The 25,795-nt window shown below is 38.9% G+C and overlaps 1 protein-coding gene across 1 annotated transcript in view; it reads left to right on the top strand.

Annotated features, from left to right (window-relative positions):
- Positions 1–25,795, top strand: part of PWP2 (periodic tryptophan protein 2) — a 127,761-nt gene that overhangs the window by 53,671 nt on the left and 48,295 nt on the right. The window contains exon 4 of the mRNA XM_089452870.1: positions 12,846–13,217. Within this exon, the coding sequence (XP_089308996.1) occupies positions 12,846–13,217 (372 nt within the window). The remainder of the gene's footprint in view (positions 1–12,845; positions 13,218–25,795) is intronic.

Raw genomic sequence — 25,795 nt, forward strand, 5'->3', positions numbered from 1 at the left:
AGGGAATTATCGAGTATGATGGAAGGGACCATAGGGGAGCAGTCATATGGATCAACAAAATTGAAGGGATTTTCGAATCAAACTCCCCATTAGGTGAAAGAGAAATCACATATAAAACAATGAGCGTTTTTGTCCACCATAGGAAAGGGGGGTTTGATTGACCTGATTTCAAAAACTGTTGGACTCAAAAAGATTCAAACAATACACACAAACATCACCAACACTCGAAGCATGAATGAAGTCAAACTCACAAACATAGCTAAACATAATTTCACCATGGAGATGTGTCCAACTAGAGAAAATCATGTTTCCTATGCTTTGAGGACAAAGCATTCCTTGATAGGGCGACAATGTTATGAACATAATACTAGTTATGAATAACAATAATTTAATGAATAAATGAAAAATCAAGGGGCACAAACTCTCTAAGTTACTAGGATTCGGATACGGATATGGATTCGGATTTGCTAGTTTTTTGAAAATCCAGGATCCAGATACGACAATTATACGTCAAGTACAAAAAATTAAAATATAATAATATATATATTTTTTAAAAATAAAAAGAACGCTTTTAGAGTTCAAAAATCAAAAACTCCCAGAAACATCAAACACTTTTAGAATTGAAACCATTAGATATATTATAAATATGAAGACTGAAACACTGAAATGATGCATCCTCCCTCATACAAAAAGGATAATATCATGAATGATAATAGTAAATACATTTACATTTCCTCAAATGGATTTGCATTATCTTCTCTATATTGTAACTCTACATCATGAATAGATGATGGGGTCCTGGAATGTAGGAAGTTGCATCAGTAGTTTGGACTGATGGTGGAACAATATCCTCGAGAGGTTGAGGTGAGACATGGCATCCAGTGTTAGGTTCAAGTAAGAGATCTCAGGCTTCACATCCCACATTTTGCTAAGACCTTTTTTATACTCTAGTTCAATATGTGATAGAAGATAGAGGTTGGAATGAACGTACACAAGATCCTCGGCCTTTGCCGCTCCCAGCTTGTTTCGTGTCACTGAATGGATGAAGCCATATGTACCGCAATTCCTCTCAGCGGATGAGGAACTAACAACCTGTGATAACAACGTGGTGTCTAGAGTGGAGAGATGAATGCCATCCCCACCATGGAAGCCCCACCAAGTAATAGGATCAAGATACCCTCGATCATCCATAGCTAGTAGATCAGAAAAGCTACCAGTAGATTGTACAAATCCTCCAAATTCTTGGCGTACTTCCATTGCAACTCCCACATCTCTATAAATTTTCTTCAAAACTGCCTTATATCCTTGTACCACTTCAAAATCTTTATTTGGCACTGTTTTTTTACCAGGGAAAGACAAAATTTTGGAATGATAGTATTTGGTGTGCAATGCAGAGGCCAAAAGATGTAATGGTGTGGTCATTTTGTTCTACCTTTCTGTAACTATGTCCTTCACTTGATAATAGAATGTTTCAAAAGGGTCATTTTCACTTGCCTTGATAATTTCTCTTATCCTCTCCAACATACTATCAATGTTTTCATAAACTTCCCCCAAGAAAGGTGTATCTATGTCAAATGTCCTGATCGAGGTCAAGATTGGTTTAGTAAACCGCAGAAGGTATTGGACCTTATACCACCATGCATCATCAAGAATGATGGACTTGATTTTTTGCCCTCTATCAAAAGTGGAAGACCTCTATGATTTGGAAAGAGGATCAATGACCATTGCTTGTAATGCTTGTCTCACCTCCACAAACCTTTTTATGACAATAGTGTGGGAGGCAAAACGAATTTCAACAACCTACAAGATTGAAAATGACAAAAAGTCAAATCTCAAATGAGAAATCATATATAAATTTGTAATTAAAATTAAGAATTTCCAATACAAATTTGAATTAATATTGATTAAAAAAAGAGTACCTTCAGTAGCACCAACTTTGCAAAACCTCGATATATGGCGTGGGACATTGAATGATTGGTTATAAACATTTGGATTTTTTTTGCTGCTACATATATTTCATTAATCTATTCAATCTCACCAATCTTGGTAAGCATAAGGTTCAATAAATGTACTACACATGGAGTCTAAAAGATGTGATCATATCGACCCTCAACAATCAAACCTGTAGTGTTACAAACCTGTGCGTTGTCCGTAATGACTTGGACAACATTATGTGGCCCCACACTTTCTATTGCGTCAACAAGAATTGTGGTTATGAAAGATGCATCTTTCTCTATTCCATTGCGATCAACAAACTTCAAAAACATTGCCCCTTGGGGGCATACTACAACAACAATAATTAACGGGCGGTTTCTTTGGTCTTTCCATTCATCATAAATAATGGACACCCCTATTTCTGCCCATGTATCCTGAATTGCCTATAGTTGTCTATCCACAGATTGTCTCTCTCATGCCAACCAAGTAGTGCGAACCTTTTTATATCGAGGGATTTTGTACCCTTTTGGCTCTTCATTAACTGCCTTAATCATTTGATACCAATAAGGAGAACACACCAAATTGAATGCCAGCCCATTTGCATAGATGCAACGAGCTATATGTTCATCGACTATGTCTCTACCCTGATTATTGAAAGTTGCTTCGAGAGGGCCTAGAGTGGGCCTTTTATTAGTCGTGGCAGCATGCCTAAATGGCAATGGAAGCCTAGTTGTAGAGCTTTGCATAGGGTGTTTTCCCTTAGCAAGCTTCTTATCATCAATATCATGCAAAGATGCATAAAATTTTATTTTTCCAAGACTCAAACCTTGGCTAGGTTTTCCATTTGCATCTTTTGTACTGGTGCATACTTGCACCCCTGTGTTATTTTGTCTAGTCAGATGGGCTTTCACTCTAGTATATGAGTCATTTTTTATATCTTGGGATTCATTGCACTTCCATTTATAAGAAGCGACACTTCCATTTATAAGAACCACCTCGAGGATTTTTTCAAATAATCTCCACGTACTACCATAAAGGAGATTTTGGGTCTGTATTGATGTTTTCCCCTTCACTCTGCCATGATGGTTCCATTTCTATAAGTTGTAGGTGTACCCTGTGACTAACTTCATATAAAAATTTATAATTTATTATCAATAATTTAAAATTAAAATATATAAAATTAAAACTAATGTACTGTGTTTAATAATAATGTTTAACATGTAAAAAATATTTAATTGTACACCTAAGAGTCCACTGTGCATTTTTTCGTATAGGGATTTAAAAAATTTGTATTATATAATGCTTTTTAACCCCTCTCTTTGTCCTTGTAATCTTTCTTTGTCCTTGTAATTTAATTTTTTGAACGCCTCTGTCCCGAGAGCATTGTGCAATTTTTTTTAAGTCGCCCATCGTTGTGGAGGTAGGGTCATGGTCTTTTGCGTGGAGCCAGAGCTGAGAGCACGTACTGTGCAATTTAATTTTTTTAATCTTTGTCCCGAGAGCACTGTGCAATTGTTTTTTTTAGTACTTGTTGCTGTGGAGGTAGGGTCAGGGTCGTTTGCGTGGAGTTGGAGCTAGAGAGCACTATGTAGTTATCAGTGGTTGTGGAGGTGGGGTCGGGGTCGTTTGCGTGGAGCTGGGGCCATTGCCTTTGGAGCCTTGTCTGCGTGGAATTGTGGAGCTTGTTTGTGTGCCACAACCTGTTTGCTGGAGGCAATGCCTATTTGCTGGAGCGTGGAGCCAAGTGCCGAAGGCTGTCTTCTCAGTGCAGAGTCCTGACAAGAACAAGTGCTGACAAGATTCAAGAATGTTGCGCGCCTTTGGAGTGCCGACAAGATTCAAGAACAATTGCCTTTGGAGTGCTAAGTGAGAGCGCCGACTTCGGTTAATGAAAAACCCAAAGAAAAACCAAGAAAGAAACCTAAAATTAAAATACCTAAATGAAATCCGTTTGAAATCCGGCTTGACTTAGAAGGATCTGTTTCTAATAAGAGGGATCCATTTATGGAAGACTGGATCCGTTTCCCAAAAATAAGATCCGCCACCTAGTCGTTTCTCAGCCGGATCCGGATCTAGATCCAGATCAGATACTTGGAAATGCGCTTTTGGATGCAGACCTGCTGTATCCGGTACCTTAGCAAACTCTTTCACCTTGTGACCAGTCAATGCTATAAGTATACTTTCTTGAAGGTGTCGTACTGTCATCATTCTATCAATACATTTATAGTTACAGATATATTTCTTCGGATAACAACATGACCTATTTGTTACAACCGTCATGAAGCCAAGCAAGTGAAAATGCTTATTCAATTTTAGCTTCGCCTAAAAATGTTAGGGCATTCCATCAAGGGAGTCAGACATCAACATGTATGTTGCACGGGGACCCATTCTCCACCAAAATTTCCTCATACCTGCCGTTCTGTTGTTTCAGGGAGTCTAGGAAACATCTCCAAACTATCAGGGACTTCATGAGGGACTTTGGGACTTGGGGAGGATAGCAATCATTCCTCCCAACCACCTAAGATAAACCCAATTGACATCTCATTCTGATTTTTATATTTGCTGTTTGGACACAAAATAATCAAAACTAGGTATCAAACCAAAGTTTTAGATTTGGAAATTTAAGATAAGATAATTTTATTGATGTCCAACAAATGACCACAAACGTAGGTCAGTGGGACTAAAGGGTACATCTGGTGTGATTACAATGTGGGAGTGCAAAAGCATCTCCTATATAAGTAGAGAAAAAAATACAAGAAAACTGAAAGTCCATTCTAGTTAAATATCTTACAAGGCTTAGAACTATGTCTAACAAATACCAAAAATTAAGTTTATATAACAGCATTGTAGGTGCTGTAATAGAAAGTGAGAGTGTCCAAGTAGGAGTTGACAACTCGATACTAGTCGAGAAGGGGAGAGAAATATCTGAAGATGAAGCCAATGAAGGTCTCGTGGATATGGTGACTGATGGCTAGGGGGATGATGGGGGTATAACTGGCTGGCTGTCTGATAGGTTTTGACTTTTGAGCATCATTTTGAATTGTAGATACTATAAAGTTTAAACTTTAGTCTTTTGGCGCAGGTAAATTAGTAAATCATTTGGAAAGAATGAAAGATTATTGGAAATCAGCATCTAGTTAGTGGACTCTGGAAATACGTCCATTTTTTAAATCAAGGAACAAGAATAGCCCCTTTAGTTACATGTAAAATTGGCAGTTCCATTTGTAGTAGTAATGAGTTATGACATGACCTCTGTTAGCAGCATGCTTTTCTCTGTTAGCTTCAGTCAATGCAAAAATTTAAAATATAGATACATGTGCAGGTCTCTCATTTCCAATAGAAATTATATTACATATCTAGTAGAATTTATAATGGATGGTTTTGATCCAGATCTGCTTTTGGATGTACAGTTGGAATATCAAATATCAGTTCAATTTTTGCCTCAAGAAGTAACATAGCTAGAAAAACTTAAGAGCTTTAAGATTAATCTCATTTACTGATTTGCTTTTTTCCCCTTAGTATCGCAGGATAGCTACTAACAATTGTGTTTTGTCGTAAAATCATCATTTATGCATGGTGGGGTTCTTGAATCCACTACTAAGCCAGAAATGATCTAAAGTCTCCTCTTTGGAAATATGTTACTGTTTTGGGGAAGATCCAAGGAGGGGGGCAAGTCTGTTATCTCGAAAAGAAAATATACTATATCAGGTAGAATATAATGGATGGTATTAATCTGAATCTGCTGTTAGATGTAGAGTTTGAATATCAAATATCAGTTCATATTTTACCTGAAGAACCAGCATAGCTAGAAAAACTCGAAAGTTTAAGATCAATATCATTTACTGCCTTCTCCCCTTAGAATCACAGAATAGCTATTGACTTTTTGTATTCATCATGAAATCATTATTCATGCATCTGGCGGTTCTTGAATCCACCCCTAATGCCAAAATTGATCTAATGACTCCTCTTTGGAAATATGTTACTATTTTGGGAAATATGTCACTATGTCACTGTTAGCATGTATTTGTAATTTTGTAGTGAGTGTAAGAATTCAAGGCATCCTACACCTAGGTGAAACTCATCTATTTGGTTATAAGAACATTGGAATTAAAGTATGCGCTAGCCCACATAATTCTTATGGGACAACTGGAAAGAGTTTAAGCGAGGACAAATATAAGAAAGAATAGGATGAGGCAGATGCTACTGTAGAGTCGAACCTTGCCTCTATATTCAAACAGCCAACAAGAGTAGGAGCTTAATTGAGGTCAGGGAAACCGTCAGTCCTCCAAAGTAGTTTAATTTGGGGCCATTTGAAAAGAGTATTAATAATGTCTCATGGGTCATAGTAGATCATGCTATAGGCCGATGCAAATATGCAAATTGTCTTCCTTTTAATATAATGTGATCCTTTTATTGGGTGGCAATGGTTAATGGGGGTAATGAAGCCCAAAAAAAGGTATAAAGGCCCTCGTTATGAGGAGGTCTGCACTACTCTTTTGACAGCTGGTAAGTTACATGTGGAGGGTGCCATAGACCCCACATTCATTATTTGATGTGCATTTTTAAGAGCGTCCATCCCTTTTGAAAAGTTCAAAGGAATATTTGATCAATATGATTGGTCAAAGTCCTATAGGGACAATGTTTCTGAACACCATTGATTGTGAAGGGGAGCAAAAATATGCACACTTCATTGTTTGCATTTTGAATGAAGCAATTGGGTGGAATATGTCAAAGTTACATTGGACAATGCAAAGGCATGTAGAGCTAAGTTGCATGATATGGGGAAACAGGTATGTGTTTCTGAAACGGGAATGCATTGGAAATGTGACCCCTCAAAAATTTGGAAACGGGGAAACATGATATATATAAACCATTATGAACAAATGAGCAAGAACATTAAGCGATGTTCCACCATCTATATGGGGTTCCTGATCATTAGTATCACCCTATGCCTCTACCTCAATCATCTAGGGACATCAGTCAACACCACCCAATTTTGATGAAACTACCTAATCCAAGCTTTAAAATATGCTATGAAAAGCCTAGCATGCTTGATCAATGATTTTGGTTTGAGTGAAGGGTACATTTTTGCTAAGGCCATGACAGAGGAGTCCAACAAACAATATCACTAACATCGAGGTACATAAAGGGCTTAGTGCTCTTGGCTAACTACCAATTCCATACTCCCGTGCATTATAGAATCTATTGAAAATAATCCTAAAATTCTAAAAACTGTTAAAGCCTGCTGAATTTTGAATAGGATATGAAATTCTACTTTCTCCATATGAAGACCGATGGGGTTAGAAACACTTTCAAACATCCTGAAACAATTAATGGTAATGTTAAAAATTTAAGTAAAAGTGACATTTCTTTTACTTTAAGAATTTTACATTACCATTAATTAACAAAATTTTGGTGCAATCTGCTTTTTTAAATATAAATTTCCGGTCTTAGAGGTTTCTATATGTCTCATTAATTCATAATTAACCTCTGATCAGGCATTAAAACAGAAAATGTGGGTTCCAACAATTAAATCAAGGCAAAGTCAGACAAATTTAATTTGGAAACGCATTGTACAGATATAGAAACACCATTTTGTATGAAACATATTTCCGACCTGTGAAATGCATTTTATACGAACTGAAACACGTTTCAGTTGAGTTTCGGAGTTTCGATGTGAAAATGCGGCAATGCTGGGGGGGGCCAACTTTCCTGCAACATAGGTGTAGAGAAATGGGCCTAATTGTTGAAGGCAAATATCAACACATCTTTTGTACACTTTATGGTGTACATTTGTTGAACCTTATGTTCAACAAGATTGGGACCCAAATTGGGTGGATTTGGTAGATTTTTGAAGAGGCGAAAGCAAATTGGAGATTCAACAGAAACCATTACATGTTCAAAGACGTTTATAGAGAATTGCAAAGTTGGAGCTTCTTAAGGTACCTAAGTTTTTCTCCATAAAATCTAAGACTCTAATCTATAATCTCTCTTCTTTTACAGTGTAGATAAATCGTGATTCATGAATCCTAATAGATATTCAATTTTTATTTGATTATGCAATGAATCCCAGAGTAAAAGAACTTATGCAATGAAGTGGATGGTTGTTCATGATGAATGATGGGATAGGGTGGAGTCCTTCCGTTTTCTAAGGTAGAAATAGGCCTAGTTTGGGAGAGGTGTATGAGGGAGTTCATCAATGCTAAGGAGCAAGACTTGAATGAAGTTTTTAAAAATGAATAAAGTCATATTGATTAAAAGTTGGAACAAGAGGACCTTGTTGCATCTGCTGGCCAATGCAATAAGCCCCAAATGTTATTTTGCACATTTGCCGAGTGATCTTGGAAGATCTGCACCAAACAGGGATCAAAAAGTGGCCCTGGGGTTTAAAGATGCTTTCAAAATCTATTGGTAGATCTTGATATTGGAGTTCATTTTCATACAAAGTTTCTGCATTTTGTTTGATCAGAAGGGTTTGGGCAAGGATGTCAACACTATGCAGGACAACATCTCATTAACTTTGATTGATTGGTCAAACTTTCATGGTGGGAAAATCTCAAATATTCAGAATTTGCAACCAGTTTCTTGTCACAGGTTACTAGTTTGTTATCAGTTGGGCATCCATCTTGGTCTCCCCCTAAACATTTTTTGTCATGGTATTTTGCATATATATGTATATGCTGTTTCATTGTTGTATCATATCCAACCTTTTTGAAAATTTGACATATTTGTATTAGTACAACATATGTTACATGGTTCAAAATTCAAATATATAAACACACACACACACACGCATATATATGAAATAACAATAACAATATCATATATTTTATATATATAAATAACATTTAATGCATACCGTTGTATATAAATTATACTTTACAATGATACATAGTGTATAAATCATGAACGTAATAAATACACATAATACATAGTATATACATTATTTTAATATATAACATATTAGATGGTATATAAACTATACTTAAAATTATAGTACCAATGTCACGTGGAAAGGAATATAATTGTCCTATGTATATGGCAAGTCTCACCATGATTGTGTGGCTTATTGCAAGTTGTGGCCTCTAGTGAGTTGCAATTGTGGCTTTTAGCAATGAATTGTAGCAAGAGACTGTAATATGTTTACCTGTTGCTAGTAGTTATGGTATCACCACTGACCATCACAGTAGTGAGCAACAAGTTGCACAGTGCCACAACCTTGAGATGGAGGTCTGCGTGCTAGAATTAAGTAGGTATGGAAGGTTAGAACTTGCAGAAGCAAGTGGAGGCACAAGTTCATCGAATCTCAATGGACTTGAGATTTTCTTGGGAGTCCCCAAATTTTGAACTTCAACCTTGAAGTTTGGTGAACCTTGTGACCTAGGTTTTAACCTGTCAAGGAATATGAATTGAATTGACAAACAACCAAATATCATTATATGTACTTGAAGGGAAAAGGGGACTCTTCAAAATGTGAAGACACCAACTTCGTTGATTTTAAAGAATAAGAATGGTTTCTATGTTACTAATTTTGCTTGTGAAGAAGCAAAACAGACTATATTTCTGCGCTGCTAATTTTGCTCTTGAAGAAGCAAAAGGGACCTTGCATGTATGCATTTATGTTACTTTTAGAAAAGGAAATAAAGGTTATGCATAGAAAAACCTGTCTTGACTTTCTGGATTATGCCAATAATAAAAGCAAAACTATCTTAACCCAGGCATTCAAATGACAAGGACATATAAGAAATGGGCAAAAGACATGATTGGATGCTCCATATGTCGCTAGCAATCGTGGGTATGTGGAATCATATATTGTATGCTTAATTAATATGGTGAAGGTGACCACTTGTTAATTTTTGGTATGTTCTATGCTTAGAGCAATTTATTTCAATTTTTCCATTTAGCTCAATATCAATTCCAGATTAGCAATCACATCAGCATGATAGTAAATTGCAGATAGAACATAAACATAAACATCAGAAAACAAGCCAAGACAAGAGGACACAAGATGTGGCGCCAACCAGGGACAAACCCCAATGTGGGGAAACCCTTGATCAATTCTTCTTATATATTCTTCAATAGTTCAGCAGAGAGAGAGAGAGATAGTACATATACATCAGAAGTCAACATTTTGACTTGTCATAATAAGAGTAGAGATCTTCCCTATGAAGATAACACAAGACGTAGCTGATCTGAACACAAGTGGTTCCATCACCATGCTGTACCCATCACTGAGCTGCATCCATCACTGTGCTGCACCTCATCATCATGCTGCACTCATCCACTATGCTGCATTAATCATCATTCTGCTGCACCATGCTGCACCCATCCACTATGCTGCATTAATCATCATTGTGCTGCACCATGCTGCACCCATGATCGCTATGCTGCATCTCATCATACTGCACCCATCATCACTATGCTGCACTAATCATCACTGTGCTGCACCATGCTGTACCCATCATCACTATGCTGCATCTCATCATGCTGCACTAATCATCACTGTGCTGCACCATTGTCATGCTGCACTATGCTGCACCATTCATCATCATTATGCTGCACCACTGTCATGCTGCACTATGCTGCACCATTTATTGACAGCTCCTTAGATCATGATAATCTGAGCCCTCAAATGCCCATAAGAGATACATGACTGTGGTGTTATGGCCTGCAGCTTAACACACAGTTTTCCTGTAGCAGCTTATACTCTGCTGCTCACAAGGAAGCCTGCACCTTCATACATGATCAGCTCATCAATCTGGCTTCTAACAATGATGGAGCTTCACCAAGGTCACTGAACATAGATCTGTATTAATCTGCCCCAAGGTCTTTAACATAATGAATACATTCACTGTTCATAGCCTTCAAGTTCACACCCCTTGTTCCATCCATGTGACTGTACATAGCCTCTAGATCAAGGTCTGCAACATACAAAACACAACCCGAACATATACTGTCCAATCATGCCTTTCAGCACTCTCCTCCACGACATACTCAGACCTTCTTTCTGCCTGAAGCTTGACACTGTCCCTATCCCAATTAGAGGATAGATTAGGTACCTGTTTGCTGTATGTATACCACTGTTGATAATATCGGCGATATTCGAAAATATCGCGATATTTTTGGCAAAACGATATATCGCTGAGAAAATATCGCGATATTTTGAAAATATCGGCAAATATCGCGATATTTTGGAAATATCGGCAAAATATTGGCTATATTTAAAATTTGAAAAAATTATTTTTTTATGCTTGCCGATATTTGCCGATATTGCCGATAAGATATTTTCTGGACCCTCGCCGATATTTGGCCGACACCGATATTTTCAACACTGATGTATACCATCATGGATTGCGGCCTAGGACAGCATATTTAGAGCTATTGCTTTGCTGTAGTTTTAGGGTGTCTTCTTGCCTGCGTCAAGGCCTCTCCATGGACTGCGTTAAGCCTTTTCATTGACAGCGTTAAGGTCATCTCCTTGATTACCTCCATGACAGCGTTAGGGTCATCTCTTATGACAGCATTAGGGCCTTTATAGACTGTGGCTTAGATCCCTTCTTTCTCTGCAGTTATGACTCCACTAGGACAGTGTTTAGGTCACTTTTGAACAGCGTTTTAGGGTCTCTGCATTTAGGGCATATTAGAAACCTTGCTGTACTTATGGAAGCCTCCTCCATTACTGCGTTAGGAGTCTTCTTCATTAGGGCTTCTTTATTGACTGCATTTGGAGGCTTCGTCATTACTGTTAGGGGGTAGCGTAGAGGATTCTTCATTAGGGCAACATTGGAGCTTTATTAGGACAGCGTTAAGGAGCTAGGACATCTCCTGTAGGGCAGCGTATACTCTTGGTGACTTCTCCTTCCACCAAAACCCAAACGAGTGGAGAGGAAGAGAACACAAGTGTGTTCCAAATGACTTGCAAGCTACCTCTTTTTATAGTAAAACGTTGAGGATAGATGGGGGCAATTTGGATGCTGGCTGACCTTGATGAATTGTCGCATAACACAAATAAATTCATATCTCCGTGAATACTTGTCGGAATCGGATGATCTTTAGATCAATCCTACACCTCTTGACGAGAGGAATTGAAGAAAAATATCAGCTGCCATAAATAAGAAGACTCACATGGAGTTTGGCCCTAGTTGCCAATTTCAACACCACTACAAGAGTGCCTTAACCAATGGACATCACCATTTTCAGCTGAGTTACACAAGTAAATGAGTTGCAAAATTTGAATTAGTACAGGATTTTGCAACATAGTCCATAATACATATTAATGTCCTTATTATCATATTTAGTGGTTGTGTATTAGAATCCTTGTAAATATTGTCAACCTCCAATAGGAATCAAATTTGTATGGCATATTCTATTTGATGCATTATATGGGTAACATATGAAAACCTGCTTTTAAATTTATCATCAAGACTGTTGACTACTGGTCATGTTCTGTCAAAAATTGGAAAAATAAGAAAATACCCAATACCATATTAAAATATCAAATGAATAAAGGGAAAAGATTCGTTGTAGGGACTATTAGCTATGTTTATGACATATTATGGGATTATTTTGTTATGAAAAGAGTATTTGAAAATGGCCAGTTAATGGGACATTAGAATAAGACTGGAAGATTGTTTGATTCTAACTCTAGAAAAAAAATATGGTTCGAACAGTAGGTTCCAATCCACCCATGCTTCTAATAGTATGCTTGTTTGTTGTGCACAATCTGTGTTATATTTGGCACATTTCTGTTGCTTAGCACCGCCTCAAGCATATGCTAGTGGAACACTCTTAGCTCTTACTTGTATATCTATTCATTACTAAACTGAAATTGTTGGCAGCATTTTAAATGCCAAAGCTTTAGCTGGATGCATCATGCAACTTGACAATCCTGTGCTTCTGTTGGTGTACAGGCAATTCTAGCTTCATCCTCGTGGGACAAAACTGTTAGGTTGTGGGATGTTTTTGAGAGTAAAGGTGTTGTGGAGAGTTTTTCACACACCCATGATGTTCTTACAGTTTCATATCGGCCTGATGGAAAGCAGCTTGCATGCAGTACATTAGATGGTCAGATTTACTTCTGGGATCCGATTGAGGGTCAGCTAATGTGGACAATTGAAGGTCGGAGAGACATAGCAGGAGGAAGGCTGATGGGTGATCGTAGGACAGCTGCTAATTCAAGCTCAGGGAAGTGTTTCACAAGCTTATCCTACTCTGCTGATGGCAGCTATATTTTAGCTGCGGGCAGGAGCAAATACATCTGCATGTATGATGTAGCAGAACAGGTTAATTAAATCTCTCTTACATTTTATCTCACAGCATATCATTTTTATATATATAATTGATTTTCAACAACAAATTGTGATGTTCTCTTGTATGATTACTTTTTTTCAACAACAAATTCTGATGTTGTCTAGTATGACAATGAGTCTGTAATAATACTAAGTCCCTTTTCTTCGTACCGTAAGCCAGTGTTTCCTCTTTACTGACTGTATGTTTTATTATTCTGGAGTAAGTACTTTTGTCCATACTTGTGGTTTCTGTAATAATTATTATTTAACTTTTCCTTCCTGAAGTTACGATTTTGCTTCCTTCTCGTATTTTATTATTCTGAATAAGACTGTTATATCTGTTCCTACTTATTTATCTTTACTTTAAGTGTTTTAATTTTTGTATAAGGTTAAAGAAGTCTGCTGAATATTGTTCAGACAATAGTCATATACCCTGAAAAGCACGCATGCATGCACACACCCACACATGTACATTGCATATTCTTGTATTGTAGTTTATATGTATGTGCATGCATTATAGTTTATAATGTAGCATTATTATTTCTATAAAATCCTGACAATTAAGGGGAGTCTTCTTTTACTTTCAGAGTTTGAGTGGTGCATCATAATATATAGTATCCTTTGTTTAATGCCAACATTGCACTTTCAGCAATTCAATACATGGGCTATACTTGTGTAGACTTGCTGGTGTTTGCATATTAATAGCGATTAGTGTTGCTTTTGACTTCTTTTTTGAGTTAATTTGGTATTCCTACCATGTCCGTGACTTGTGGGACTAGCCTGTGGTCTAAGCCATCAAAATCACGTGGAGATCACACGTGATTTAGGCCACACCAACCCTTGGCTGGATTTTTTTTGGGTGTCTCCTCCCAACTACTGTTGCATTCAAGCCTTGGCTACCTTATAGAATGAAACCCTTGAAATCCAATTGTACAAGTGAGACTTGACTCTCACTTATAAGGATGTCATAGGGGTGTTGGCTAAGTAACTGGATTCATTATACAGGGTCCACGAATCCAAATCCGTCGTGTCAGACATGATTCGCCCGAAAATCGTGTCCAAAAAACATGACACGTCAAATCCCCAAGCGTCTCACGAAATTCACCTGCGTTTCACGATTTTTGACATCGTGTCCTGTTTTCCAGGACTTGTTTGGCGGAAAAGTGACCTGCGCGGGTTAGAAAAAGCCGCATTTGTTCATTACAGCCACGCTGTTTATCATTTGGCAAGCGTTGTTTGAGCTGTTGGCAAGTGGAGAAGGGTTTGGAGCAAGGAGTTAAGGGAGTAGAGCATTCGGCAAGGAGATTCAAGCACCAGGTAAGTGCATTTCAGCTCCATTTTTTTTCATTTCTTATTCTATTTCAGCAGTTTGTATATGATTTTTTGTTTACAAATTTGTGCATGTTTTGTTCATTTCTTTTATAGTATTCATGGTTCAATCAAAGGCAGCAGTTAGGGGGCAAAGGAAGGGCAAGAATGTCATGGGTGAAGATGCCCCTCCTCCCCTAATATCATCAGAGTCTGTTGCAAGTAATGTTGAGGGAAGAGGAGGACCTAAAGACAATGATAAATATCCATTGTGGAAATATGTCACAAGAGAGGATGGGCCAAATACCAAGCGAAAGGGAGGAGGCAATGTGCAATGGAAATGCAACTTTTGTCACATTTATTTCAAAAGCACATATTACCGTGTGAAAGCACATTTGTTGGCTTTACCGGGTTGTGGGATTGGAGCTTGTAACGCTGTTTCTTTACAAAAGAGAAAAGAATTGGAAAAGGAGTCCATTGTTGGCATGGAACATGTGGCTTCAAAATCAAGAAAACCTAAGAATGAAGACCCCCTTCCATTTTTGAGGAAAGCCACCACCAAATTTCCATTTGAGAGTTGTACTTCTACTGGGGGACAAGCAGCAAAAAGAAGAGCACTTGGTCCAATGGACAAGATTTTCCAAAAAGAGAGGCGGGAAGAGCTTGATCTCACCATTGCCTTCTTCTTCTATCAAAACTTCATATCATTTAATGTTGCACGTTCACCTCTATTTATTGAGATGTGCCGAGCTTTAACTCAAGGGGCTCCAGCAGGGTATGTGCCTCCTGGATCAGAGAAGTTGAGAACCACATTGTTGACGAACGCAGAAAAAGAGGTGCAAAAAATGCTTGAGCCTATTGTAGCATCATGGCCAACATTTGGGGTTAGCATTGTTTCTGATGGATGGACAGATCCAGCACTACACCCAATCATCAATTTCATGGTGTCTTCCTTGAGTGGTCCAGTTTTCATGAAAGCAGTGGATACACTTGGAGAATACAAGGATGCACAATTTATTGGTGAGTTATTTATTAAAGTCATTGAAGATGTAGGTGTTGATTCTTGTGTGCAAATCATTACAGATAATGCACTTGTTTGCAAGGCTGCTGGCATGATTGTGGAAGCTAAATATCCACAAGTGTTTTGGACACCTTGCATTGTCCATTCATTGAACTTAGCACTGAAATCCATTGCTTTGATGTGCTTTGGATTGGAAGCATTATTGAGGATGCAAGACATATCCATAACTTTGTGCAAAATCATACAAATGCCCTCACTATCTACAAGGAGTACACCAATCTATCATTGTTGAAGATTGCTGATACATAGTTTGCCTCTTCATTCATTATGTTGAAGAAGTTGAGGGAGGTCAAGACTACTCTTGGGTCCATGGTTATTTCTGAGTTTTGGTCTTTTTGGAGAAAGACAGATTAGGTAGCCTCTAAAAGAGTGAAAGACACAGTGCTAGATGATGCTTGGTGGGAGAGGGTAGATCTAATTCGGATCATGGACCCTATCATTTCTTTGCTTCGATTTGCAGATACAAACAAACCCATCCTAGGAGAGGTTTATGAGGGATGGGATTCCATAATTGAGTCTGTGAGGAGCATTATTACACAGAGTGAGTGCCCCGAGTATGAGACATCACCAGAGGCCTTCTATGATACTATACAGAATATTCTTGTCAGCAGATGGGACAAGAATTGTACGCCTTTACATTGTTTAGCTCACTCATTGAACCCCAAATACTACAACGATGAGTGGCTGAATGGTGGACCTTCCCGCAGATTCCCTCCTCACATGGATGGTGAAATTTCACAGGGGAGGAAAGAGGCATTCAGGCGGATTATTCAGGATAGTGCATTGCTTGATGAGGTGGACGATGCCTTTGCAGAGTTTTCCACTGGCAGTGGTCGATTTGGAGGTTATGGTGTGATTAGAGACAGAGGGACTAAGAAGCCCTATTCTTGGTGAGCAAATCATGAGGCAACAAGCCCTCCTCTTTAGCAGTTAGCCATGAGGCTCCTCTCTCAGGTGACTTCATCCTCTTGTTGCGAGAGGAATTAGAGCACATATGGGAATTTGTATAGTGTGAAGAAGCGCAGGCTTGAGCAGTCCAGGGCAGAGACAATGGTGTATGTGCACACCAACCTTCATATTATTTACAGGCAGAGGGAAGAGTGGTTGAGGGGAAAGACAAAGATGTGGGATGTCTTTCCTGATGATATGGGTCTGGACGCCAGTGTTGAGTTGGCATTGGCCAACATGGATCCAGTGCCAGAGCCTGTTAGATTTGATGACTTAGAGGGGTCATCCTCCACACCAGCAGATGAAGAGGCGACTATGGATACAGGGGAGGAGGATGCAGAGGAGAGCAGTGGGGACCATGATGATGAGGACATCGATGCTGATTCTGATGTTGATGATGAGGATTAATGCCTTGAGGCTTGTATACCTGTAGTTGTTTTATATTTTCTCTTTCTATTTGCCATTGGCATTGCACCAGCACTACCTATGTAAAACATTTTGATTCGATGACTTAATGAGAAAACTACAGTTGTCAGTGTGTTTATCTTACTATCTTGTAGTTGTAAGTTGTCTTTCAGTTATGAATTATGAATCCTGATTTATCATTTATGTGAGAATTGACTTGTATTTGAATTTTGTATGTACTATGCATGGTATAGATGAATATCTATGTTTGAAATCAATAAATTTGTATCATTAATTAAAATTTGTGCAAGAAGTATCTAATTTTTAATATATATATATATATATATATATATATTTTTTAATAAAATAATATATAACGAATCTTACGTGTCCTGTTCCGGGGGGTCAACGTGTCCGAATCCGACACTACGAATCCTGAATCCTACGAATCTCGAATCCCCGTGTCAGGTGACTTAGGGTGTTGGTCATTTGTTGATTGACACTAGTTTGCTTTCCATTTTAATGTTTACTCTGAGCTGGGATCTACTTGCAGATCTTAAATGGGTTTTGGTGTTTAAAGTTTTTTCATTGTTTCTGAACATTGAATTAGTCTAGGCTAAAGTAATACCTTGCAAGTGCAAAATGTGTGCTTGTAAGATATTGTGGTAAGCTTTCGAAATGGTGGCAGATGTTTCTTATTAGTGTTTGAAGCTCAGACAGGTATTTTCATGAGGGTGTCTACTTATGGAAATTATCATTAAATGTATCCGATGCTTTTTTCGAGAAGTTCACTTTATTAATTAATTAATAAATTGAACATTTTTTTATTTATTAAAGTGACTTTTAATTAAATAAAGTGACTAAAGTGGGTCACTTAATGATTTAATTAAAGGAGAGGCATTGATCTCATCTTAACCATTGAAGATTAGGTTTTTGGCTCATGTCAAAGTTATAAAAGAAAGAGAGGGCAAATAACAAAGGCACATAGAGAACATTCTTTTCGCGAGTCTCATGAGTGAAGGAGAAAATCAGAGATATGATTTTTAGTCATTAGCAAGGAGTTTAACAGTAGTTCAACAAGGAGAAGGCCGCCAGTCAACAGCAAGGAGAAGAGCAGCCTTACAACCCAGAAGAGCAGACCGTATGGGTTTTGTACAATTGTACAAATTGTAGAGTAAGATATATAGATTTCTTACAGATTGTAGAGCAGGCTGCATGTTTGGTGCAAATTTACCTCGATTTCTATGTAGGTTGAACTTTTTCTAGGTTTTTTGTTCGTTGTTAATTTCTTGGAGCCATTTTCTCTGTAAGGGAGCTCTTGTAAGTTTTGAAGATATTTTGAATGATGAACTAATTTAAAAGAGAAAAAATGATGTTGCACTATGTGTGATTGCTTTTCTCGTTTTTTGCTACATGCAAGAGTTAATATTCCCAACAACTAACTAGCTATTATTTGTTGCTTCAATAACTAGTTTTAGGATAATTTAGCATGGTATCAGAGTATTTGCTTTGAGAGAAAAGCAGATCTATCATTTTCCAATTATTTCAGCGAGATTGAGGAATAGAGCTCAAGACAACCATGTCAATAACCAGTATGAAAGTTGAGGATTGACTTGATGGGGTTTCAAATTTCTTGTCATGGAAGGCAAGAATCTTTATTATCTTGAAGGAGTAAGACTTGTGGGAAGAATCTCAATGATATTGAAAGAGTAAGACTTGTGGGAAGTGATGTCCAACTTGCCTCCAGCTCCAACCCAGAGCTTAGGGAGCACGCTGACACCAACTAGAGTATGTTGATTTTGGGTAGCATCGGATGTGCTCTAGCCTTGAAATTTTGTGGAGGGGCTAGAAGACATGAGATCTCCAGAACTCAGAAATCGTTTGGAGAAATTCCACTCGGATGAGGAGTTATAAAAATAATTAATTTTTGTAATGGGTTCCTAAGTCTAAACTTAGGAAAATAGAAATATTAATGGGTATTAATAAGAATATGGGTGAGAAACTTCTAAGTGACGAGGATCAAGTCTGTTTTAATACTAGCTGTCAATTAGGGACTTAATCTCGGCCATTAATTCATCAATAGGAAAAGTATAAGAGGAGGCTTGTGGGTCAGTGGGAGATACACTTGAGAGATCAAAGAGTTTGATTTTTCTAGGGCGAGGTTTGCTGAGAAAATCGAACGAGTGATTTGTTGCAGCAGAGGGGTAGGGATAGTTGAGGTTGGAGGATCTTCTTCGGGACCTCGGATACACAACAGAGAGAGGCAGAGAACAGAGGTGGGAACGCAGATCGTGTGAGGCTCACGCTGGGCCAGAAAGGGCCCACATATTTCCAGCAAAAGGGAAGAGACACCCTCCAGCAAAAATCCGAATTCAGCCTGGGGAGCAACAGAATTAGCTAGAAAGGCTGATGTCAAAGCTTCCGGAGGCAGAGGAGGCAGCACAGTGTCCCATTGTGCTCCACGAAGGCCCACACAACTACTACGTAGGGGCAACGTAGTTGTAGCCAGGGACGATAAGTCTAGTTTCTAGAATGAAGAGATTTTCGTCGGGTGAAGTGAGGTAATCTCACTTAGGTTTTTGCCAGTATATTTTTATCTCTGTAATTGGATAGCCGAGAGGGCATCTAGAGTGTATTCAGAACTATTGCTTCATAATAAAACCCTCAAAACTGTTGCACCATTTTTCCTGCATTGGGTTTTTCCGGGGACGATTGTCCAAAAATAACAGTGTCCCTTGTGTATTTGTCTCATTTTATTTCAGTTCATGATCTGTATGAATGTGTAGTCTGCAATAGTATTTTCATCGCTATTTAAATAATTAAATAACTTGTTGAATGTAAAAACAGGTAGGAGATGGTAAAATAGTGATTGCACTAGGATTTCTGATGTGTAGATTCAGAAATTTTCACAGAGTAGCCCCTGTAGTGCAGACGACATGGGATACAGACATAAAGGCGCAAAGGGTGATCCTTAAAGCTATTAAGGATCATTTGATTCCCCATGTTGTAGAAAAGACCAAATCTAAGGAGATGTTTGATGCCCTAGTATTGCTTTTTCAGAGGGATAACATGAGTTGGAAAAGGAGTCTCAAAACTAAAGCTTAGAGAGTGCAGAATGGACCCCTCTGACAATGTGACCAACTACCTAATGAGGATCATGTAGATCCATGACCAACTTGCAACGTTTGGAGAAGCTTTATTGGATGCAGAGCTAGTGAATGTTGCTATGAATGGGTTCACTAAGGCTTAGCAACCATTCATCATGGGCATCTATGCCTGGGAACATTTTCCCAAGTGGGAGAAACTTTGGGATGACTACATCCAAGAGGAGACTCGTAAAGAGTCCAGGACCAACAAATAGGGAGAAGGTGCAGCAGATGAAAACCTGGCCTTTGTTAGCAAGACGAAGAAGACCAAAGGGAAAGTTTTCATCAAGAAGGGTGACATTTAGGGAGAGGGACAACATTATGGGCAAAAAAGAGATATGGAAAAATGCTATATCTTCCATAAGAAGGGCAAGGGGAAGTCGCATACAATTGCAACAACTGTAGAGACATAATTGAGCAAGCTTGCTTCCAAGTTCAAGAGTGACTTTTCAATCATGTCTTGCTTTTCTACCAATGCTATTGCTAGAAGCACCTGGTACTTGGATAATGGCACCTCTTGCCACATGACAGAGGCCAAAGAGCTATTCAGTTGTTTTGTAAAGGACAACTCAAGGATCCATATTGAGCTTTAGCGATGATGCCAAGTATGCAGTTGGGGGACAAGACAATTCAGTTATAGCTTGAGTCTGGAGGGTCCCCTAATGCGTAGGAGGTACTCTATGTACCTGGACTAAATAAGAACCTTTTGTCCATATCGGTTATGGAGTACAAAGGTTATGAGGTTAAATTTCAGAGGGGCCAAGTGTTCATTTGCCTAGAGGGAGCCAGTCCAACGACTGCAGTGAGGATTGGAGTTTGGGAGTGGAACCTATATAGAATTTAGGGTTAGCTTGCTCAAGCACTAGTGCACACCTATATAGAATTTAGGGTTATCTTGCTTAAGGACTAGTGCACACCAGTGAGAGCATGTGCGAACTTTGACACAAGAGGATGGGGCATCTCCATCATAGAGCTCTACCATTATTGAGATAGAGGGTCATTGGGCTTCCAAAATTCAGTTTGGACTAGCAGGGGGTGTGCAAAGGGTGTGCACTTGGCAAAATGTCAAGGCATCTTTCCCTAGCAATGAGACTCGATCCAAATGCATTTGGGATATGATCCATTCTGATTTAGCAAGGCCTATGTTAGTATCTTCAGTAGAGGGCACATCTTACTATGTGACCTTCATTGATGACTTCACCAGGAAGACCTGTTTCTACTTCATGAAGACAAAAAGTGAGGTTTTCAGTCATTTCAAAGCTTTCAAAGCTCAAGTGGAAAACATGACAGGAAGGAAGATTAAGGTGTTGAGCACAGACAATGAGGGTGAATACACCTCTAATGAGTTCACTTATTTTTGCAGGGAAACAGGGATCAAGAGGGAAAGACAGTGTGGCCTACAACCTACAACAGAATGGGGTAACAAGGAGGACAAACCAGTCTATCATTAGTGTGGTGAAGGCCATGATCCATGCTTAGAGTTTGCTGATGTTTTTGTGGGCCGAGGCATGCATCACAACTATGCAGTTGTAGAACAAGAGCCCACATTGTATTTTGGAGGGCAAGACACTAGAGGAAGCATTTGTAGAAAAGAAGCTTGAGATAGGACATCTCAGGATATTTGGTTGTCAAGTCTACATCCACATACTGGTGGAAAAGACAACAAAGTTGCAACCCTCAGGTGAGAGGGGCAACTTGGTGGGATACAACGAGGATTCAAAGGCTTATAGAGTCTTTTTGACAGATTAGTGAAAGATAGTGGTGAGTTGAGATGTTAAGCTCAAGGAGAATTTGGCATCCAGAAATCTCAAGACCTACCAATAGTTGCGGAATGGCCCAAGAGGAGGAACCAAAGGAGGAATTGAGAGTAGAGAGTTCCAGTAGCCGAGATATCCAACCTTCACTTTAGGAGGAGTAGTCAGCTCCTTCGACATCAATCAAGAGGCCCAAGTGGGGTAGCAGGTCTTGTGGGATGCTTGGGAGCATGTCGAGTCCCCCAGGACCACTTTCATGGAGAGTAGACATTCGCAAAAGTTTTCGACGTACATGGCTTTGATGGCCAACATCATAGACTCAATGCCTTCTAGCTTTGAGAAAGCAATCATCCAACATGTGTGGAGAGGTGCCATTGTGGAGGAGCACAAATCCATATTTCATGAAGAATGATGTTTGGGAATAGTGTTGAGACTAAAGGGTAGGTCCTTGTGACTTCCAAGTAGCTTTACAAGGTAAAGCATGTAATGGATGGTAGTATGGGGAAATACAAGGCCATATTTGTGGCTCGTGGGTTTTCTTAAAAAGAGGGATTAGACTATGAGGAGAATTTTGCTCCCATAGCCAGATACTGCCCTATTTGAACAATTCTTTTGATAACTTTTGAGAAGGTTTGGAGCATCCACCAGATGGATGTGAAGATCGTCTTCCTCAATGACATCATTGAGGAAGACGTCTACATCGAGCAATCATAGGGGTTTGAGGTCCATGCCAGAGAGATGGATGTATGCAAGCTTAAGAAAGGCTTGTATGGACTCAAATAGGCGCCTAAGGCATGGTATGCCAGGATTGACGGTTATCTGCAGGGCATAGGCTTCATTAAGAGGAAGGCAGATTCTAACCAATACTTCTTGTTAGTTGGATCTGAGCCATATATTTTGGTGTTGTATGTGGATGATCTCATTCTGATAGGTGCATGGAGAATGATTGCGGGTTGCAATTCAAATCTAGTGTCGTAATTTGAGATAAAAGATATTGGGCTGATGCATTACTTTTTGGGAATTGAGGTTTGGCAGCAACTGTGTGAGATCTTGCTTGGACAGGGGAAGTAAACTCTAGAAATCTTGAAGAGATTCAGGATGGAGGACAATAGATCAATGGCCACTTCTATGGTGACCAATCTAAAGAAGATTGATTCTTTAGTTTCAGAGTTGGCAGACTCTAGAAAGTACAGGTAGTTCACAGAAAGTACAGGCAGTTGATTGGCTCGTTGAGGTATTTGGTCAACACTTGGCCAGAGATCAACTTTGTTGTTAACACCTTGAGCTCGTTCATGGAAGAACTGAGGGAGGTTCACTAGGTTGTAGCGAAGCATTTGCTCTGATATTTGCAGGGCATAGTAAGATATGGATTACAACACCTCCGCTTGATGCCACTTCAATTTGGGGTTAGCAGTCATTCCTTGGTTCTACAGGAAGTAGACCTTAGTAGCACTGAGTTCAACTGAGGCAGAGTACATGGCAGCTAGTCTAGCTATTTGCGAAACCATTTAGCTTCGCAAGCTAATCAGTGGATTGTTTGGTCTGAAGCTTGAGTTGACAGTGATCCATTGTGATCACTAGGTTTATATCGAATTCTTAGAGAATCTAGTGTTTCATGACAGGTCCAGGCACATTGAGATCAAATACCACTTCGTCATAGAGAGAGTGTTGAAGGGAGCAATCAAGCTTCAATATATTTATACGGAGGAGTAGCTGGTAGATATTTTCACCAAATCCTTGGTGAAGGGCAAGCATTTGGTTTCAAGACAAGCTTAGAGTGGTGGAGAATACCTTCCTCGCTAAGAGGGAGTGTTAGTGTTTGTAGCTCAGACATGTATTTCCATGAGGATGTCTACTTATGGAAATTGTCATTAGATGTATCTTATGCCTTTTTTAGAAGTTCACTTTATTAATTAATTAATAAAGTGAACATTTTTTTATTAAAGCGACTAAGGTGGGTCACTTAATGATTTAATTAAAAGAGTCATTGGTCTCACTATTAAGTCTTAACTGTTGAAGATTGGGGTTTTGGTTCATGTTAATGTGATAAAGGAAAGAGAAGGCATATGACAAAGACACATAGAGAGAATTCATTTCACAAGTCATGTGAGTGAAGGAGAAAACCAAAGTTCTGATTTTCAGTCATTGGTGATAAATTTTAATAGTAGTTTAGCAAGGAGAAGGCAACCAATTAGCAACAAGGAGAAGGGCAGTCGTACAACTGTAACAAACAAGGTTCATGCTTTGCAATAATCTTCAGAACACTTCGAAGATAAAGACATTCATTGTAGGACAAGTAATTTTATATAAGAATATTTGAATACAAGTGAGATGATGATTTGATTACAAGTGAGGGTCCTGTATATATACCTAGGCAGGTACCCTTTAACAAATGGTCATGTCCTTCCATACATGCCTCTTCAATACTAATTACTAGTTAATTAATCATTATTTATGACTTAATATTTATATTATTTGTATTATTTATATACTAAGTAACCGGATTCGTTATATAGGGTCCACGAATTGGAATCCGTCGTGTCGGACATGATTTGCCCGAAAATCGTGTCCAAAAAACATGACACGTCAATCCGATTATGACACGTCGAATCCCCAAGCGTGTCATGAAATTCACCTGCGTGTCACGATTTTTGACATCGTGTCCTGTTTTCCAGGACTCGTTTGGTGGAAAAGTGACCTGCGCGGGTTAGAAAAGGCAGCATTTGTTCATTACAGCCACGTTGTTTATCATTTGGCAAGTGTTGTTTGAGCTGTTGGCAAGTGGAGAAGGGTTTGGAGCAAGGAGTTAAGGGAGTAGAGCGTTTGGCTTGGAGATTCAAGCACCAGGTAAGTGCATTTAAGCTCCATTTTTTTTTGCATTTCTTATTCTATTACAGTAGTTTGTATAAGATTTTTTGTTTACAAATTTGTGCATGTTTTGTTCATTTCTTTTACAATATTCATGGCTTAATCAAAGGCAGTAGTTAGGGGGCAAAGGAAGGGCAAGAATGTCATGGGTGGAGATGCCCCTCCTCCACCAATATCATCAGAGTCTGCTGCAAGTAATGTTGAGGAAAGAGGAGGACCTAAAGACAATGATAAATATCCATTGTGGAAATATGTCACAAGAGAGGATGGGCCAAATACCAAGCGAAAGGGAGGAGGCAATGTGCAATGGAAATGCAACTTTTGTCACATTTATTTCAAAAGCACATATTACCGTGTGAAAGCACATTTGATGGCTTTACCGGGTTGTGGGATTGGAGCTTGTAACACTGTTTCTTTACAAAAGAGAAAAGAATTGGTAAAGGAGTCCATTGTTGGCATGGAACATGTGGCTTCAAAATTAAGAAAACCCAAGAATGAAGACCCCCTTCCATTTTTGAGGAAAGCCACCACCAAATTTCCATTTGAGAGTTGTACTTCTACTGGGGGACAAGCAGCAAAAAGAAGAGCACTTGGTCCAATGGACAAGATTTTCCAAAAAGAGAGGCGGGAAGAGCTTGATCTCACCATTGCCTTCTTCTTCTATCAAAACTTCATATCATTTAATGTTGCACGCTCACCTCTATTTATTGAGATGTGCCGAGCTCTAACTCAAGGGGCTCCAGCAGGGTATGTGCCTCCCGTGTCAGAGAAGTTGAGAACCACATTGTTGACGAAGGCAAAAAAAGAGGTGCAAAAAATGCTTGAGCCTATTGTAGCATCATGGCCAACATTTGGGGTTAGCATTGTTTCTGATGGATGGACAGATCCAGCACGACACCCAATCATCAATTTCATGGTGTCTTCCTTGAGTGGTCCAGTTTTCATGAAAGCAGTGGATACACTTGGAGAATACAAGGATGCACAATTTATTGGTGAGTTATTTATTAAAGTCATTGAAGATGTAGGTGTTGATTCTTGTGTGCAAATCATTACAGATAATGC

This window comes from Pinus tabuliformis, chromosome X, assembly GCF_031772625.1.
Source record: "Pinus tabuliformis cultivar Carrire ecotype Pingquan chromosome X, CPIR1, whole genome shotgun sequence".
In the NCBI taxonomy this organism is placed as follows: Eukaryota; Viridiplantae; Streptophyta; class Pinopsida; order Pinales; family Pinaceae; genus Pinus; species Pinus tabuliformis.